At 51.9% G+C, this 17,709-nt stretch overlaps 1 protein-coding gene across 1 annotated transcript; it reads left to right on the top strand.

The window, feature by feature from the left end:
* Positions 1–13,012: 13,012 nt before the first annotated feature.
* LOC102463959 (C-C motif chemokine 3-like) lies at positions 13,013–16,898 on the top strand. The gene is given in 4 exon segments (XM_075904421.1): positions 13,013–13,066; positions 13,068–13,266; positions 15,704–15,818; positions 16,435–16,898. Coding segments are annotated over 4 exon segments (456 nt in total). The 3' UTR covers positions 16,523–16,898.
* The last annotated feature ends 811 nt before the right edge of the window (positions 16,899–17,709 follow it).

Raw genomic sequence — 17,709 nt, 5'->3', positions numbered from 1 at the left:
TCTGCCCCCCTCCCGGCCCCGGAGCCCTTAAAGGGCCACGATCTGGCTACAGTGCCCGTGCCAGGTGCAAGCCTGCCAGCACCCAGACAGCAGACCCTGCACCTGGCACGGCACGAACCAGCTACCCGCTGCCACCCAGCCCTCCGCCTCTTCCCAGGACCAGGCTGGCAGCTCCCGGGAGCCTGCCCAGGTCCGCAAGAGGCGGGCGCCCGCCTGGTCTAGTGCGGAGATCGTGGACCTCATCCACGACGTCCACACTAAGCACAGGAAAGTGGCCGTCTAGGGCAGGAGAGCTGCCAGCCTGGCCACCCAGGAGCAGGTTTGCATGAAAATCAGGGTGGTCCAGTGAGACCCCCGACCCTGAGCCCTGAGCTTACAATGGCCATACTGGGTCAGATCAAAGATCCATCTAGCCCAGTAGCCTGTCTGCCGACAGCGGCCAACACTAGGGACCCTGAAGGGGATGGACCGAAGACAATGACCAAGCCATTTGTCTCGTGCCATCCATCTCCAGCCTTCCACTAACAGAGGCCAGGGACACCATTTCTACCCCCTGGCTAATACCACTCCATGGACCCAACCTTCATGACTTTATCTAACTTCTCTTTAAACTCTGTTCTAGTTCTAGCCTTCACAGCCTCCTGCAGCAAGGAGTTCCACAGGTTGACTATTTGCTTTGTGAAGAAGAACTTTCTGTTATTAGTTTGAAGCCTGCTACCCATTCATTTCATTTGGTGTCCTCTAGTCCTTCTATTATGGGAACTAATGAAGAACTTTTCTTTATGCACCCTTTCCACACCACTCATGCTTTTATAGACCTCTATCCTATCCCCCCTCAGTCTCCTCTTTTCTAAGCTGAAAAGTCCCAGTCTCTTGAGCCTCTCTTCATATGGGACCTGTTCCAAACCCCTGATCATTTTAGTTGCCCTCCCCTCTCCCACCCTCTCTCTTCCCCTCTCCCACCTCCTTTTCCCAGTCTCCCCGAGTTTTGTTCAATAAAGAGAGTTTCAATAAAGAGCACCTATCAAAGTTAATTCGAACTAATGTCTGTTAGTTCGAATTAACTTTGTATTGTAGACATACCCTGAGGGAGTAAGGGAATTGCAGGAGGAGTTGGTGGTGGTTCAGCGGGGCAAGGCTGCTGCAGAGCCAGAGAAGGGTGAACTGCTGCTTAAGGAAGCTCATAGGGAGGAGAGTCCTGGCAGTGCTTGTAGCAAGCAGTTCGCTGTGACTGAGGGAGGTGACAATGCCTGGCTTGGAGAAGGCATTCAGGAGAAAGCTCTGCCTGTAAAGGGCAGCAGCTTGGTGTGTAAGGCACTTGTTTCAGTGCCTGCTGGACAGAATTTGTTTGTTAACAGTGACTCCACTGACTTGGGTTTAGAGAAACCCAGTGTGGATGGTGCGGGAGAGGTCTCAGAGGGACTGAGGCAGGGACAGCCAGAGAATTGGAGCAGGCTGATAACCCAGTGACTGTGTGACCAGCTTGCTGGGGAGTCAGTGTGTATGGAACAGGATTATTCCCAGGTGAATAAGGAGAGTGGGAAGTTAGTGTCTCAGATTCAGGAGAAGGACTGTGTAGCTAAGTCTGCAGAGCAGAACAGCTGTGTGGTCACTCTCCCTAGGATGCAGGAGATGGCGATTAAGCTCCCATCTCTGGACACGGTGGACGCTCATAATCAATCAGGGAAGTTGACATCTGGTTCCATGTGGAGACAGAGGTTGGAGGTGGACAGAGGAGAGACTTGGGAGTCTACAGCTTACTGCTGTTACCCCACTGAGTGGGGGAAGGGGGAGAATTCCAGGGCCATTGTGAGCCAGGGAGTCACGCCCAGCCAGCCCTTTGTCTTGGTCAGGCCAGAGGTTTCAGGCCTGGAGCCCAGAGGACAAGGGGGAGGGGCAGGACTTGCTTTGACAAAGAAGATTTGCAGTCTGAACCTGAAGGGCCAAAACTGCAATGGTGTGGGGCCAGAGAAGGGGCATGATGGAGAATTTCAGTATACACCTGAGATAGAATTGTTCTTGTTACTGATGTTAATTCTTGTAACCAATGTATTATTGTTGCAGACAAATGTAAATGTATACAGTGTGCATGATCTTATGGAAATACCACGTAATCTGTCTGGAGATGTACCAAACGACAGACAGAAATGTAAATGTACACGTAATGTAAAGGGACATTGTGATCTTGCTATTTCATGGTTAACACTTGTAAATGGTCTTGGAACTTCTTACAGGACAAGAAGGGTTCCAGCCAGAAGGTCCTGTGTGAGAAGGGAAACTGAGGCACGCCACCATTTTTGTTTTTGTGGCTAAATGCAAAAATGCCTACATGATTTGGGGTGAGAATACCTGCATTCACACAGTGTTAATTGTTGTTCAGAGAGTTGCCAGAGCTGGCCTGGATAAATTCACTATTTTCTTCAGCTCAGGGCAAAATCACCTGACACACTTATGGATCATGCCGTAGAAGCAGACCCAAGTAGCTGTGGTTTTTACCAAGTTCTACCTTGGGTTGGTGAGACAGTGCAAGGACATGGTTGTCAAAAGGGCAGACCTTGCAATAATGAAGCCTGTTTTAGGCACACTGGGTTCTCATACTCTCATTCAGCTCTGTACTGTTGTTTCTGCCATTGTGTTAGAACACAGAGCCAAAGCATGGGGAGGCCTGTGATGCCCTCAGTGATGTTACTGGCATCACTTCCTGCATCAATTTTGCGATGGGGGTGTCACGTTACTGGATTTTGAGGGGAGCAGCCAGATTGCTGCTACATCCATAGGTGGGGGTGTTGGCCCCAGAAAATGGTATAAAAGGGGCCATGTGGGGTGTTGAATAGAAGCTCACTGTCTGCTAATCCTATGGACGCTGTTTATGTGTTTGTATAATATCTATGTGTGCAATTGTAAGCATGTACTTGTGTGGATACTGAATATTTCCCTGCATATGGTTGAGCATTGGGCAGGGCCCGGCCTATGGACATGCTAATCAGCAAGGCCCTGTGGGAGAATGGCACTCAATGGGCCAAGGTGTGATGTAGTTGGGGTACCTGGCTGGTTTCTATGCTGCTGGCTCTGGGGTAACCCCCACTGGCTGCTGTGGGTACCACGACCCAGCAAAACAGGATGAGTCACTATGCAAACGAGTATGGCCAGCCACCCCCCATGGAGAGGAACAAAGGAAGGTGGAATGCTCCCCTGGCTGAGGGGCAGGGCTGGAAGAGGGTGAGTTAGTTGGTGTCTGGGAGCATGGAGGAGACAGCCTAGGGAAGGGGCTGGAGTTTAGGGGCCCCCATCTGAAGGGGGCCTGAGGCATCCTAGCCCAGCTCTGTGACCAGCTTACATCTGTGCTGTGCTGTATCCTGGAGAGGCAATAAACTTCCTCTATTCCACCGGCTGGTGCAGTCTGTTTGTGCCATTTCAGGGTGCAGGAGACGGGGGACCCCCAACGCGCCGTCACACAAGGACACACCTAAAGAATGAGTGGTGACTCATACCTAAGGGATACCAGCAGGGAACACAGGGATTGGCCATGGGCCAGGTGACCTGCTGTAGCCAAGAAGAGACCAGGAAGGAGGGATAAATAGGCCATGTGGTGGACTCCATCTTGGTCTTCAGCTCAGCACTTCATCCCAGAGGCAGCAATGCAGGGATCCCAGAGCCAGAAAGACCTGTGAACCCATCCTGATGCTAGGATGCGCAACAAGCACTCTTAAATCAGCAGCTGTAACATCTCTGCTAGAGCCTGCATCGAGAACTGGGAGATTCGGTGCATGTAACATACTATCCTTTAACAACCTTACTCTCATGCTTTTCTTTCTTGTAATAATAAACCTTTAGCTGTTAGATGCTAACGGATTGGCCCAGCGTGATATGTGGGTAAGGTCCAGAGGGCAAATTGACCAGGGATCTGTGGCTGGTTTCTTGGAACCGGACAGGACTTGTTCGGGGTAGGTGGAATTGGGTGCTAGGACCCCCCACCTGTGTATGAGGCCCAGGGCCATCTGAGGCACGGATTTTGCTGGGGTGTCGGAGGGGTTTTGCTCGTGAGGCTTCAGGCAGGCAGCTAAAGTGCTCTGTGGGACTGGTTTGTGGCCTGTTCGGAGAGGTCACCATTCTGGGGGCTGTAAGGAGCCCCGGATTTGAGCAATTCGCCCTGAGCAGATGCCCTCAGCTGTACCCAGACACGGCCCGGTCCGTCACACCAGTCTCCCCGGGTTTTGTTCAATAAAGAGAGTTTCTATTTTTGAACAAACGTGTCCTTTATTTTGTACATCAGGAAGGAGGGCTAGGGAGGGGTAAGTGGAAGGAGGTGAGGGAGGAATGGGGTACGAGCCCCAGATGGGGAGGACTGGGCTGGCTCTGCGGGCTCCTCGGGGTGGAAGCTCTCCTGCAGCCCCCCGATTGACCCCCCCCTCCCGGATGGCAGCCTGTGGCAAGTGCAGCCGGGCTGATGGCCGAGTGCTGTGATGTGCCAAGTGTGGGCACTCAGGGAACTCCAAGCCAGGACTGCTTTGCAAGCGGGGAACCCCTGAGAACTGTCTGTCCGGGGTGGGGGTCGGATCCCTTTAAGCACAGCCCTCGGCTAGCCTGAGACAGCAGCTCCACGCTCTAAGTCCTAATCTGATACCCTGCCAGCACTGCTTCTGGCCAGCCTTAACCTCAGTTCAGGGTCCACTCAGTGTGGACATACTAGTTCAAATTAGCAAAACGCTAATTCAAACTAGCTTTTAAGTCTAGATGCGCTAATTCAAATTAGCTTAGTTCGAATTAGTGCTGTAGTGTAGACATACCCATAGAGACAATGGAGAATGGGGTGAGTCCGTGACTATGGTTAATGACTGGTCAGGGTGACTGACTATTATCAGCCAGTGGTCTGAATGAGCTATCTACTGCCACCTGTTAATCAACTGTAGGAAAAGGCTTCATGAGCAGACCTTATTTATATAGACAACCTACTTTGCCACAATTAAAAAACATAGCAAGAGACCTAAAAAAGAGTCACCGTGGCTTAACCACCATGTAAAAGAAGCAGTGAGGGACAAAAAGGTATCTTTTAAGAAGTGGAAGTCCAATCCTAGTGAGAAAAATAGAAAGGAACATAAACACTGTCAAATCAAGTGTAAAAATGTAATAAGAAAAGCAAAAAAAGATTTTGAGGAACAGCTAGCCAAAAACTCAAAAAGAAATAACAAAAGGTTTTTTAAGTACATTAGAAGCAGGAAGCCTGCTAAAAAGCCTGTGGGTCCCCTAGATGATCGAGCTATAAAAGGAACAATCAAGGACGATAAAGCCATTGCGGAGAAACTAAATGATTTCTTTGCTTCAGTCTTCACGGCTGAGGACGTTGGGGAGATTCCTGAATCTGCACCGTCCTTTGTGGGTGATGAATCTGAGAAACTGTCCCGGATTGAAGTGTCATTAGAGGAGGTTTTGGAACAAATAGAAAAACTTAATGTTAACAAATCTCCGGGACCGGATGGCATTCATCCAAGGGTTCTAAAAGAACTTAAATGGGAAATTGCTGAGCTATTATCTATGGTTTGTAACCTATCCTTTAAATCGGCTTCCGTACCTAATGACTGGAAGGTAGCCAACGTGACACCAATATTTAAAAAGGGCTCTAGAGGCGATCCTGGCAATTACAGACCGGTAAGTCTAACTTCAGTACCAGGCAAATTAGTCAAAACAATAGTAAAGAATAAAATTGTGAACCATGTAGAAGAACATAATTTGTTGGACAAAAGTCAACATGGTTTCTGTAAAGGGAAATCCTGTTTTACTAATCTGTTAGAGTTCTTTGAAGGGGTTAACAAACATGCGGATGTGACGGACCGGGCCGTGTCTGGGCACAGCTGAGGGCATCCGCTCAGGGCGAATTACTCGAATCCGGGGCTCCTTACAGCCCCCAGACTGGTGGCCTCTCCAAACAGGCCACAAACCAGTCCCACAGAGCGCTTCAGCAGCCTGCCTGAAGCCTCCTGAGCAAAACCCCTCCGACACCCCAGCAATATCCGTGCCCCAGATGGCCCCGGGCCTATACACAGGTGGGGGGGTCCTAGCACCCAATCCCACCTACCCCGAACAAGTGCTGTCCGGTTCCAAGGAACCAGCCACAGATCCCTGGTCAATTTACCCTCTGGATCTTACCCACAAATCACGCTGGGCCAATCCTTTAGAATATATATCTAAAGGTTTATTATTACAATAAAGAAAAGCATGAGAGTAAGGTTGTTAAAGAATAGTATGTTACATGCACCGAGTCTCCCAGTCCTCGATGCAGGCTCTAGCAGAGATGTTACAGCTGCTGGTTTAAAAGTTCTTGTTGCACATCCTAGGATCAGGATGGGTTCACAGGTCTTCCGGCTCTTCGATTCCTGCAATGCTGCCTCTGGGATGAAGTGCTGAGCTGAGAACAAAATGGCATCGACCGCATGAACTCTTTATACCTCCTTCCTGGCCTCTTCTTGTATGCAGCAAGTCACCTGGTCAGAGGCCAATCTCTATGTTGCCTGCTGGCTGCTCTCAGGTGACAGCCCCCATTCTTTGGGTGTGTCTTTGGCCCATCAAGTGCCATTGTCCTACAGGGCCTGGCTAATTAGCCTATTCATAGCAATGCTTAACCACATTCGGAGAAATATTCAGCTTCCACACAGATTACAGATTCCTACCTACACACATAGACATTATATACTCACATAAATAGCGTACATAAGATCAACAAACAATAAGCTCCCATTCAATACCCCACATGGCTCCCTTTTATACCAATTTCTGGGGCCAACACCCCCACCTAGGGGTGCAGCAGCGATCTGGCTGCTTCCCTCCAATTCGGTAATGTGACAGCAGACAAGGGGGATCCAGTAGATATAGTATACTTGTATTTTCAGAAAGCCTTTGACAAGGTCCCTCTCCAAAGGCTCTTGTGTAAATTACATGGCCATGGGATAAGAGGGAAGGTCCTTTCTTGGATTGAGAACTGGTTAAAAGACAGGAAACAAAGGGTAGGAATAAATGGTAAATTTTCAGATTGGAGAGGGGTAACTAGTGGTGTACCCCAATGGTCAGTCCTGGGACCAATCCTATTCAACTTATTGATAAATGATCTGGAGAAAGGGGTAAGCAGTGAGGTAGTAAAGTTTGCAGATGATACCAAACTGTTTAGGATAGTCAAGACAGAAGCAGACTGTGAGGGACTCCAAGAAGATCTCACCAAACTGAGTGATTGGGCAACAAAATGGCAAATGAAATTTAATGTGGATAAGTGTAAAGTAATGCACATCGGGAAAAATAACCCCAACTATACGTACAGTATGATGGGGGCTAATTTGGCTATGACAAATCAGAAAAGAGATCTTGGAGTTATCGTGGATAGTTCTCTGAAAACTTCCACACAGTGTGCAGCGGCGGTCAAAAAAGCAAATAGGATGCTAGGAATTATTAGGAAAGGGATAGAAAATAAGACCCAGAATATCTTACTGCCCCTGTATAAAACTATGGTACGCCCACATCTTGAATACTGTGTACTGATGTGGTCTCCTCACCTCAAAAAAGATATTTTGGCCTTGGAAAGGGTTCAGAAAAGGGCAACTAAAATGATTAGGGGTTTGGAACGGGTCCCATATGAGGAGAGGTTAAAGCTACTGGGACTTTTCAGTTTAGAAAAGAGGAGACCGAGGGGGGATATGATAGAGGTCTATAAAATCATGAGTGGTGTGGAGAGGGCTGATAAAGAAAAGTTATTGATTAGTTCCCATAATAGAAGAACTAGAGGACACCAAATGAAATTAATGGGTAGCAGGTTTAAAACTAATAAAAGGAAGTTCTTCTTCACACAGCGTGTTGTCAACCTGTGGAACTCCTTGCCAGAGGAGGCGGTGAAGGCTAGGACTATAATAGAGTTTAAAGAGAAGCTGGATAAATTCATGGAGGTTAGGTCCATAAAAGGCTATTAGCCAGGGGATAGAATGGTGTCCTTGGCCTCTGTTTGTCAGAGGCTGGAGACGGATGGCAGGAGACAAATCGCTTGATCATTGTCTTCGGTCCACCCTCTCTGGGGCACCTGGTGCTGGCCACTGTCGGTAGACAGGATACTGGGCTAGATGGACCTTTGGTCTGACCCAGTACGGCCGTTCTTATGTTCTTACAAAGATCAGTAGACACACTTGCTGTGTCAAGGTGATCAATTTTGGCTCTTTTGGGTTGAAATTCACCTAAGACTTGGAGCTGGGAGAATGAAATGTTGTTATCCATATTGTATGATTAAAAGACCTGAACTTAATATGACCTGGCTTAGGGTCTACCATAACTTGAACACTAAGCAGAAGATGGTGAGTCACATCTAACTGAAAGTCACAGAAGATGGAAACAGGTTTTATTTCTGGTGGTGTAGTGTCTGTTTGGGAGTCCTCAATGATATCTGACACTTTACATCCAGGCTGTGTCTACATTGGCATCCCTTTCCGGAAAAGGGATGCTAATGAGACACCGTGGATTTGCAATTCCGAAGGGGATTTAAATATCCCCCGCGGCATTTGCATTTACATGGCTGCCGCTTTTTTCCGGCTTGGGGTTTTTGCCAGAGAAAAGCACCAGTGTAGACGCGATTTTCCGGAAAATAAGCTCTTTTCTAGGAGATCCCTTATTTCTACTTTCAAGTAGGATCTCCCGGAAAAGGGCTTATTTTCCGGAAAATCGCGTCTACACTGGCGCTTTTCTCCAGCAAAAACCCAGGGGGTATGTCTACACTACAAAGTTAGTTCGAACTAAGGGTATGTCTACACTACCCTCCTAGTTCGAACTAGGAGGGTAATGTATGCATACCGCACTTGCTAATGAAGCCCGGGATTTGAATTTCCCGGGCTTCATTAGCATAAGCGGGGAGCCGCCATTTTTAAATCCCCGCTGCTTCGAACCCCGTGTAGCGCGGCTACACGGGGCTCGAACTAGGTAGTTCGGACTAGGGTCCTATTCCGAACTACCGTTACTCCTCGTGAAACGAGGTGTACCGGTAGTTCGGAATAGGCACCCTAGTCCGAACTACCTAGTTCGAGCCCCGTGTAGCCGCGCTACACGGGGTTCGAAGCAGCGGGGATTTAAAAATGGCGGCTCCCCGCTTATGCTAATGAAGCCCGGGAAATTCAAATCCCGGGCTTCATTAGCAAGTGCGGTATGCATACATTACCCCGCTAGTTCGAACTAGCGGGGTAGTGTAGACATACCCTAACTTAGTTCGAATTAGTTAATTCGAACTAAGCTAGTTCGAACTAACGCATCTAGAACTAAAAACTAGTTCGAACTAGCGTTTTGCTAGTTCGAACTAGTAAGTCCACATTGAGTGGACTCTGAACAGGGCTTAAGGATGGCCGGAAGCAGTGCCGGCAGGGCATAAAAGGAGGACTTAGAGCATGGAGATGCTGTCTCAGGCTAGCCGAGGGCTGCGCTTAAAGGGTCCCGACCCCCACCCCGGACACACAGTTCTAAGGGGTGCCCCGCTTGCAAAGAAGTTCTGGCTTGGAGTGCCCTGAGTGCCCACACTGGGCACATCACAGCACTCGGCCATCAGCCCGGCTGCACTTGCCGCAGGCTGCCATCTGGGGAGAGGGAGTAATTGGGGGGCTGCAGGAGAGCTTCCACCCCCAGAAGCCCGCAGAGCCAGCCCAGTCCTCCCCATCGGGGGCTCGTACCCCATTCCTCCCTCACCTCCTTCCACTTACCCTTCCCTAGCCCCCCTTCTTATTGATGTACAAAATAAAGATAACGTTTCTTCCAACATTGACTCTGTCTTTATTGAAAAAAACTGGGGGAGACTGGGAAAAGGAGGTGGGAGAGGGGAAGAGAAAGGCTGGGAGAGGGGAGGGCAACTAACATGATCAGGGGTTGGGAACAGGTCCCAGATGAAGAAAGGCTACAGAGACTGGGACTGTTCAGCTTAGAAAAGAGGAGACGGAGGGGGGACAGGATAGAGGTCTCTAAAAGCAGGGGTTGGGTGGAGAGGGTGCATTCAGAAAAGTTCTTCCTGAGTTCCCATCAAGAAGGACTAGAGGACACCAAAGGAAAGGAATGGGTAGCAGGCTTGAAACTAGTAAGAGAAAGTTGTTCTTGCCAAAGCAAATAGTTAACCTGTGGAACTCCTTGCTGCAGGAGGCTGTGAAGGCTACAACTAGAACAGAGTTCAAAGGGAAGTGAGATCAAGTCATGGAGGTTGGGTCAATGGAGTCCTATTAGCCAGAGGGTAGGAGTGGTGTCCCTGCCCAAAGTTTGTGGAAGGCTGGAGAGGGATGGCACGAGACAAATGGCTTGGTCATTGTCTTCGGTCCATCCCCTCCAGGGTCCCTAGGGTTGGCCGCTGTCGGCAGACAGGCTACTGGGCTAGATGGACCTTTGGTCTGACCCAGTACGGCCATTGTAAGCTCAGGGCTCAGTGTCGGGGGTCTCAGTGGACCCCCTTGATTTTCATGCACACCTGCTCCTGGGTGGCCAGGCTGGCAGCTCTCCTGCCCTAGACGGCCACTTTCCTGTGCCTAGTGCGGAGATCGTGGACGAGGTCCACGATGTCCGCACTAGCCCAGGAAGGTGCCCGCCTCTTGCGGTCCAGGGCAAGCTCCCGGGAGCCGCCAGCCTGGTCCCGGCAAGAGGGGGTGGGCTGGGGGGCATCGGGTGGGTGGCTCTGTGCCGTGCCAGGTGCAGGGTCTGCTAGCTGGGTGCTGGCAGGCTTGCACCTGGCACGGGCACCGTAGCCAGCCCGTGCCCCTTTAAGGGATCCGGGGCTGGGAGGGGGGCATAGAGTTTCCCTGGTGTTGGCCAGAGTGGCCACCAGGGAAACCTGGGGAGGGCTAGCCTCCCACTAGTTCGAACTAAAGGGCTACACAGCCCTTAGTTCGAACTAGCTAGTTCGAACTAGGCGTTAGTCCTCGTAAAATGAGGTTTACCTAGTTCGAACTAAGCGCTCCGCTAGTTCGATTCAAATTCGAACTAGCGGAGCGCTAGTGTAGCACCTATTAAAGTTAGTTCGAACTAACGTCCGTTAGTTCGAACTAACTTTGTAGTGTAGACATACCCTGAGCCGGAAAAAAGCGGCAGCCATGTAAATGCAAATGCCGCGGGGATATTTAAATCCCCCGCGGATTTGCAATTCCAAAGTGTCTCATTAGCATCCCTTTTCTGGAAAGGGATGCCAATGTAGACACAGCCCTTGTCTTGTCTCAGTGATGGCTTGAGCAAAACTCATTGATAAAATCTTGTGTAGACTGACCTTGGACTCAACATGCAGGCAATATGTGTTGAAGGGCAGTGCAAAGGAGGCAATGGTGGTGAGGTACCATATTACCTAGTGAAATCATTAGTGCTGAAATCACTAAGGACTGGAATCTGACCCCAGAACTGACACTCTTAACCAAGACTCCATTTTTGCTATTTAAAAAGTAAATCAATGTAACAGAAAACTGCAACGCTCTCTGGTAAGTTTTTAAAAATCAAACTTTAAACTTCATAGAAAAGATTGGATAGTTTGACCTACACTTAAGGCAACTGATTTAATTTTGTGTACAATTTTGCATAATAAAGGATGGCATTTTTTTAAAATGTTCAATTATATAGATATACATTTTGATCAGATCTACTTGATGTGATAGTTGCGTGTGGCTGTGGTTTGTTGTGGGGTTTGTTTGGTTGGTTTTTTTTGCCCAATAAAAAATCCTGGGGGGGAAGGCGGGGGGGGGGGGCCCACCAAAACAGTTCGAATTGGGCCCCGCACTTCCGAAAGCCGGCCCTGGTAGTGAGGGATGGCAGAACAAGGAGCAATGGGCTCAAGTTACAGTGGGGGAGGTCTAGGTTGGAGATTAGGAAAATCTATTTCCCTGGGCGGGTGGTGAAGCGCTGGGCTGGGTTCCCTAGGGAGGGGTGGAATCTCCATCCCTAGAGGTGTTTAAGTCTTGACTTGACAAAGCCCTGGCTGGGTTGATTGAGTTGGGGTTGGTCCTGCCTTGGGCAGGGGGCTGGACTCGATGACTCCTGAGGTCTCTTCCAGCCCTGGGATTCTGTGATTCGATGACCACGCCCTGCCTTTTCCTGCCAGGCTGCAGCCTCCTCTCCGGTCAGGAATGCTTCTCTTTGTTGGTACTTGTGCATCGTGACCACATCATTCCTTAGCCTTCTGCGGAATAAACTGAATAGCCCGAGCTGCTCTGATTTCGAGCCATTCCTGGAGCTCTGCCTGAAGCCCAAGCAGTCACCTCTATGAAGCAGGGCGGCCATTTTGGGGCTGACCACAGCCTCTTTTTGCAAGGTGGCCTCCCAGAGACTAAGGCTGGGTGAGGGACATGTGAGTGCCTCATGCAAAACACCGGGTGCTGATGATGTTCTGCCTCTGCTGCATGCATGGAGAGCGAGCACCCCAGTCCCAGCATGCCCTGCGGCTGGCTGTCCCCGTGACGCACCATTGCACGTGGGGAAGCCATGAGCAGAGGTGACGATGGCCTTATACAAGGTGCTGAGCACGTGTCAAGCCCCTTTGTCTCCCATGGCAGGGAATGGCACTTGGAGGCATTTCCAGAACTGGGCCATTGTCACCGTGGGGCAGCTAGCGTGCACCTCACGGCTGCTCGAGAGACGACCAGGGATGACGGATCCAGAGGGCAGGCGTATTTTATAAGAAGCGAGTGTCAATAATGGATTGGACCCAGTCCAGGCTGAAAATAAACATTTCACTTCTCTGCCGCCAACATCCCATTTTTCAATCAGTTTCCTTCCATTTTACAAAACCCAGAGCCAAACCGCGTTTCTCCTTCCCGCAGCCCCGCTGCCCGGCCAGGCTTTCCTGCTTTCCAGCTTTGCGCAACCCACAAGGAGGCAGCGCGGTTTGCACTTCCAGAAACGCCGATGATGCAGCCTCTCTCGGAAACGATTGGGGAGTAAGAGGACGAGGCCTGGGCCCGTCTGCGCTTCACACAAACTATTCTGGGACTTCCTCCATCCCGGCTACTGCTTGGCTCTTCTGCAGAAATAGCCTAATTGCCCCATGCCGTCACCTCCGGAGTACACTGGAATTTCCACAGCTGGGGGCTCCGCCCCCCCACCCCCCGCTTCCAGGCCCCTATAAGAAGGGGGAGAGTCCCAGGCATTCGGCAGCGACAGCAAAGGGTCTGAAGAGGTCCCAGCTCTGGTTCTGGGGCTACCACTCATCCCCCCCCAAGAGGAACATGGAGGTCTCCGTGGCTGCCCTCGCCGTCCTGCTCATCGCAGCCTGCTGCTCCCAGGTCTCCGCCGCCCCAAGTGAGTCCCAGGGCTGCCTAGGTCTCAGAGCCCCTTTGGATGTGTAGGGAAGGGAGAAGCACCAGTCTGGTGCTGTCACACTACGGGCCGAACCTCCCTAGTCCGGCACCCTCGGGACCCGACCGGTGCCGAACCAGAGAGTTTATCAGACCATGGGAGGTCAGTGAGAGGTGGTTAAGGAACTGGTTAAAGGGAAGACTACAGCAGGTCATATTGAAAGGTGGACTGTCGGGCTGGAGAGAAGCTACTAGCGGAGTTCCTCAGGGATGAGTTCTGGGACCATTGTTATTTAATCTTTTTATTACTAACCTCGGCACTAAAAGGGGGAGTGTGCTAATAAAGTTTGTGGATGACACAAAGTTGGGAGGTATTGCCAGTTCAGAAAATGATCAGGATATCGTACAGGAAGATCTGGATGATCTTGTAAATTGGAGTAATAGTAATAGGATGAAATTTAATAGCGAGAAGTGTAAGGTTATGCACTTAGGGATTAATAACAAGAATTTTAGTTATAAGCTGAGGACACATCAGTTGGAAGTAACGGAGGAGGAGAAGGACCTCGGAGTCCTGGTTGATCACAGGATGACTATGAGCCGCCAATGTGACAATGTGAAAAAGGCTATATAGCCTTGGGATGTATTAGGCGAGGTATTTCCAGTAGGGATAAGGAGGTGTTAGTGCCATTATACAAGGCATTGGTGAGACCCCATTTGGAATACTGTGTGCAGTTCTGCTCTCCCATGTTTAAGAAGGACGAATTCAAACTGGAACAGGTACAAAGAAGGGCCACTAGGATGACCCGAGGAATGGAAAACCTGTCGTATGAAAGGAGACTCAAGGAGCTTGGCTTGTTTACCTTAACCAAAAGAAGGCTGAGGGGGGACATGATTGCTCTCTTTAAATATATTAGAGGGATAAATACCAGGGAGGGAGAAGAATTATTTAAGCTCAATACCAATGTGGACACAAGAACAAATGGATATAAGCTGGCTAGTAGGAAGTTTAGACTTGAAATTAGACAAAGGTTTCTAACCATTAGAGGAGTGAAGTTCTGGAACAGCCTTCCAAGGGAAGTAGTGGGAGCAAAAGACCTATCTGGTTTCAAGATAAAGCTAGATGGGTTTATGATTGGGATGGTTTGATGAGGTAACATGATCTTGGCAATTAATTGACCTTTCACTATCAGTGGGAAATAGGCCAACGGCGGGAAGATCGGAGTTATTATAGAGAACTTTTTTCTGGGTGTCTAGTTGGTGAGTCTTGCCCACATGCTCAGGGTTCAGCTGATCACCATATTTGGGGTCAGGAAGGAGTTTTTCTCCAGGGTAGATTGGCAGAGGCCCCTGCAGCATGGGGTACGGGTCACTAGCGGGAGGATTCTCTGCATCTTGGGGTCTTTGAACCATTGTTTCAAGGACTTCAATATCTGAGTTATAGGTGAGAGAATTATTCTAGCAGTGGGGGGTGCAATTCTGTGGCCTGTACTGTGCAGGGGGTCAGACTAGATGATCATAATGGTCCCTTCTGACCTTAAAGTCTATGAGTCTATGAGTGTTGTCTAGCAGCATCAGCAGCACTTCCCCCACTTGTGGGCCCGTAGCAATCACTGGGGGGTGAGTTAGAGCTAAACCCTGAGAGCCAGGACTGGGGGATGCAAACAAACTTCACGGGACTGCGGGAAACTTGGCCACCCCCCTGCCAAGCAGCCGCCCGGCGAACTCACATCATGCCAGACCACGGGTGGTGCCAGAGCAGGGTGCCGGGCTAGAGCGGTTCAGCCTGTGCTGAGCTTTTTGGGGGTGTTTTGGAGTCAGGCAGGGGAGTTCTCTCTCTGGGAAAGGTGGGAGCAGAGCGCTGATGCAGGAGAGGGCCCGGTCGTCTCTTCCACTCCTAGGTCCCCAGTTCAAAGCCTCCTCTGGGGATGTGCCCCAAAGCCCGGCCCATCAGGTGGCCGTCTGGTGACCAGGTGAACTGGGCCTGCGGGCTCACTCCTTAGAAACGTGGAGGCCGCATCCCCGAAGCTCTCCTGGTGCTGGGCGTGAGTGGGCCCCGACGGACGAGCTCAGCCGAGAGGCAGGCCGTGGCTATTCCGCTCCCAGGGGGCTGTCCAGGGCTCTGCGGCGCCTGGCTTGTGAACACACCGGGTCTACGGGCCTGGTCCTGCCAGATGCAAGGCCCATACTGACTTCTGCCGGGCGGGCTCAGAGAGCCCTCAGTCCCCGGCCAGGCTGGTAGAGGAGCAGGCGGGGGGTTAGCCTCCAGCCTGGGCTGCACAGGTCCCCCCGCTGTCCCTGCTGAAGCGTGCCTGGAGAACACGAATGGCGGCATAACCGTCCTCAGGTGCCAGCACCACTGCAGCCACGCAGTGCTGCCCTCGGGCGGGGCTCCCTGGCACCGCCTGGACTCAGCCTCACCCAGCTCCTTTCGTCTCTTGCAGTTGGCTCCGACCTGCCGACGGCTTGCTGCTTCTCCTACACGGCCCGGCAGATGCCCCGCAGCTTCCTGAGGGACTATTACAGCACGAGCAGCTTGTGCTCCCAGCCGGGCGTGGTGTAAGTGCCCAGGACAGCACCCTGGGGTCCAGGCACCCTCCCGGTGTAGGGCCCTGACCGGGTGGAGGCGACAGTCTGGGGCTGCTGCTTCCGTTTCCCAGCGGGAGGAAGGGCATTCAGAGACTAGCCAGGCGCCAGCTGCACCCGCACAGCCAGAGCGCCAAGCCGGGCCGGGCCGTCCTGGGGGGAGGGGCTGGCCATGGGTCCCAAGCCCACGGAAGGTGGAATAGGACCTGCCCACCCCCACAGGGCTCAAGTTCAGGAAACAGCATCACACCGGCAAGGAGCTCCCGGGCGCCCCTTTGAGAGCGAGAAGCCCTGAGCCCACGGCGCCCCACCACAGGGCTGACGTCCCTAGGCCCCCTCCTAGCAGCCGACACCCAAGCTGCCTCTGGACAGAAGCCACCAGTCCCCCTCCCCCACCACCAGCCTTGGCCCCCCCACACACACTCTGGGCCCTGGAGTTTTTATAGCCCGTTTGGAGGAGGAAGTGGGGGTCTGTGGGAATTTGCCAATGAGCATTTAGGCCCACGGAGATGCCGGGGGGGGGGGGGGGGCACTGGAGAGAAATGCCCCCACCTTTCCTCTGACTCCACCCTTCCTGTCCCGTTCCCAGACTCATCACGAAGAAGGGCCGGGAAATCTGCGCCAACCCCAGCGAGTCCTGGGTTCAAGAGTATGTCAGCGACTTGGAGCTGAACTGAGCCGGGCCGGGCACCAAGCTGCCTCCTGCGGGCGTGTAAACCCTGCACGGGCACCATGCCCTCCCCCAAGCCTGGACCCGTGTAACTGCCATGTAAGGCCAGCTATTTATCTAGTGCCTGGAGCGAGCGGGGTGCCGCGGGGCCGACGCCCTGCACAGCGCGGGCGGGCAGACCGGTTAATGTATTTGCGCTTTCGCCCGGCTGAGCCGTGGCCGGGGCGGCGGGGACAGAAAACACGATGCTGCTTTTCTCAAATAAATATTTTCATACGAGCTCTGGGTTCTGTGGGACGGGGAATTCTGGCACGGTCCTGGGCCAGCGCTCACCTCACAGCCGCCACAGCCTAGGGGCCAGCCATCCCCGCATGCAGAGGCTCATGGGACTGCCCTAAAGCCAGTGAACCTACCCCAACATCACCCGGGGGGGGTTCCCCAGAACCAATAACAGGGAGGGTTTGAATCCAGGTCACACTTCATCTATGAAACACCCCTTCCCCCCCAGCACCCTCCTCTTCTGCAGGGTTTTGTCCCCAGGCAGGGGGCTGGGCTGCCAGGTCACTAGGAGGGCGGGAGGCCTTGCGGGGTAGATTTGTGGTGCACAGCCAGAGGAACCGTCCCATCATCGGGGGCAGCCCCGGTCCAGATGCCACGTCTGCCTGCTGAGGTGCCAGGAGGAGGACCAGGCAAGGGGGGCAGCACTCAGACCCGGTGGGCAGAGGGACCAACGGGGGAATGTGGAGAGGGTCTCGTTTTAGCCATGACCCGGCTCTCTTCATGCTCAGAAGCTCAAAGCAGAAACGTGGGGTTTTGCAAAACACAGATTGTAAATCACAAAGCTGTGTGGGCAGGGGAGATCCTGGCCCTGCTTTGACACTTTCGCCCCATAGCTAGCTGCTCTCGGCATCTGCCCCCAGCCAGCAGGGCCGCAACGTGCCTGGATACCACCCACAGGGAGCCCCAAGCAGAATGGGGGGAGGGTGGGGAGCGAACATTTGAACAGCCAGGCTGGGTCAGTCCAAAGATCCATCCTGCCCCATGTCCAGTCTGCTCACAGTGGCCAACACCAGATGCCTCAGAGGGAGTGAACAGAACAGGTAACGTGATCCCTCCTCTCATCCATTCCCAGCCCCTGACAAACAAAGGCCAGGGACACCATTCCTACCCATCCTGGCCATTGATGGACTGAAC

The sequence above is a fragment of the Pelodiscus sinensis genome, chromosome 21, assembly GCF_049634645.1.
Source record: "Pelodiscus sinensis isolate JC-2024 chromosome 21, ASM4963464v1, whole genome shotgun sequence".
Taxonomy (NCBI): Eukaryota; Metazoa; Chordata; order Testudines; family Trionychidae; genus Pelodiscus; species Pelodiscus sinensis.
This window is presented reverse-complemented; position numbering and strand designations above follow the sequence as displayed.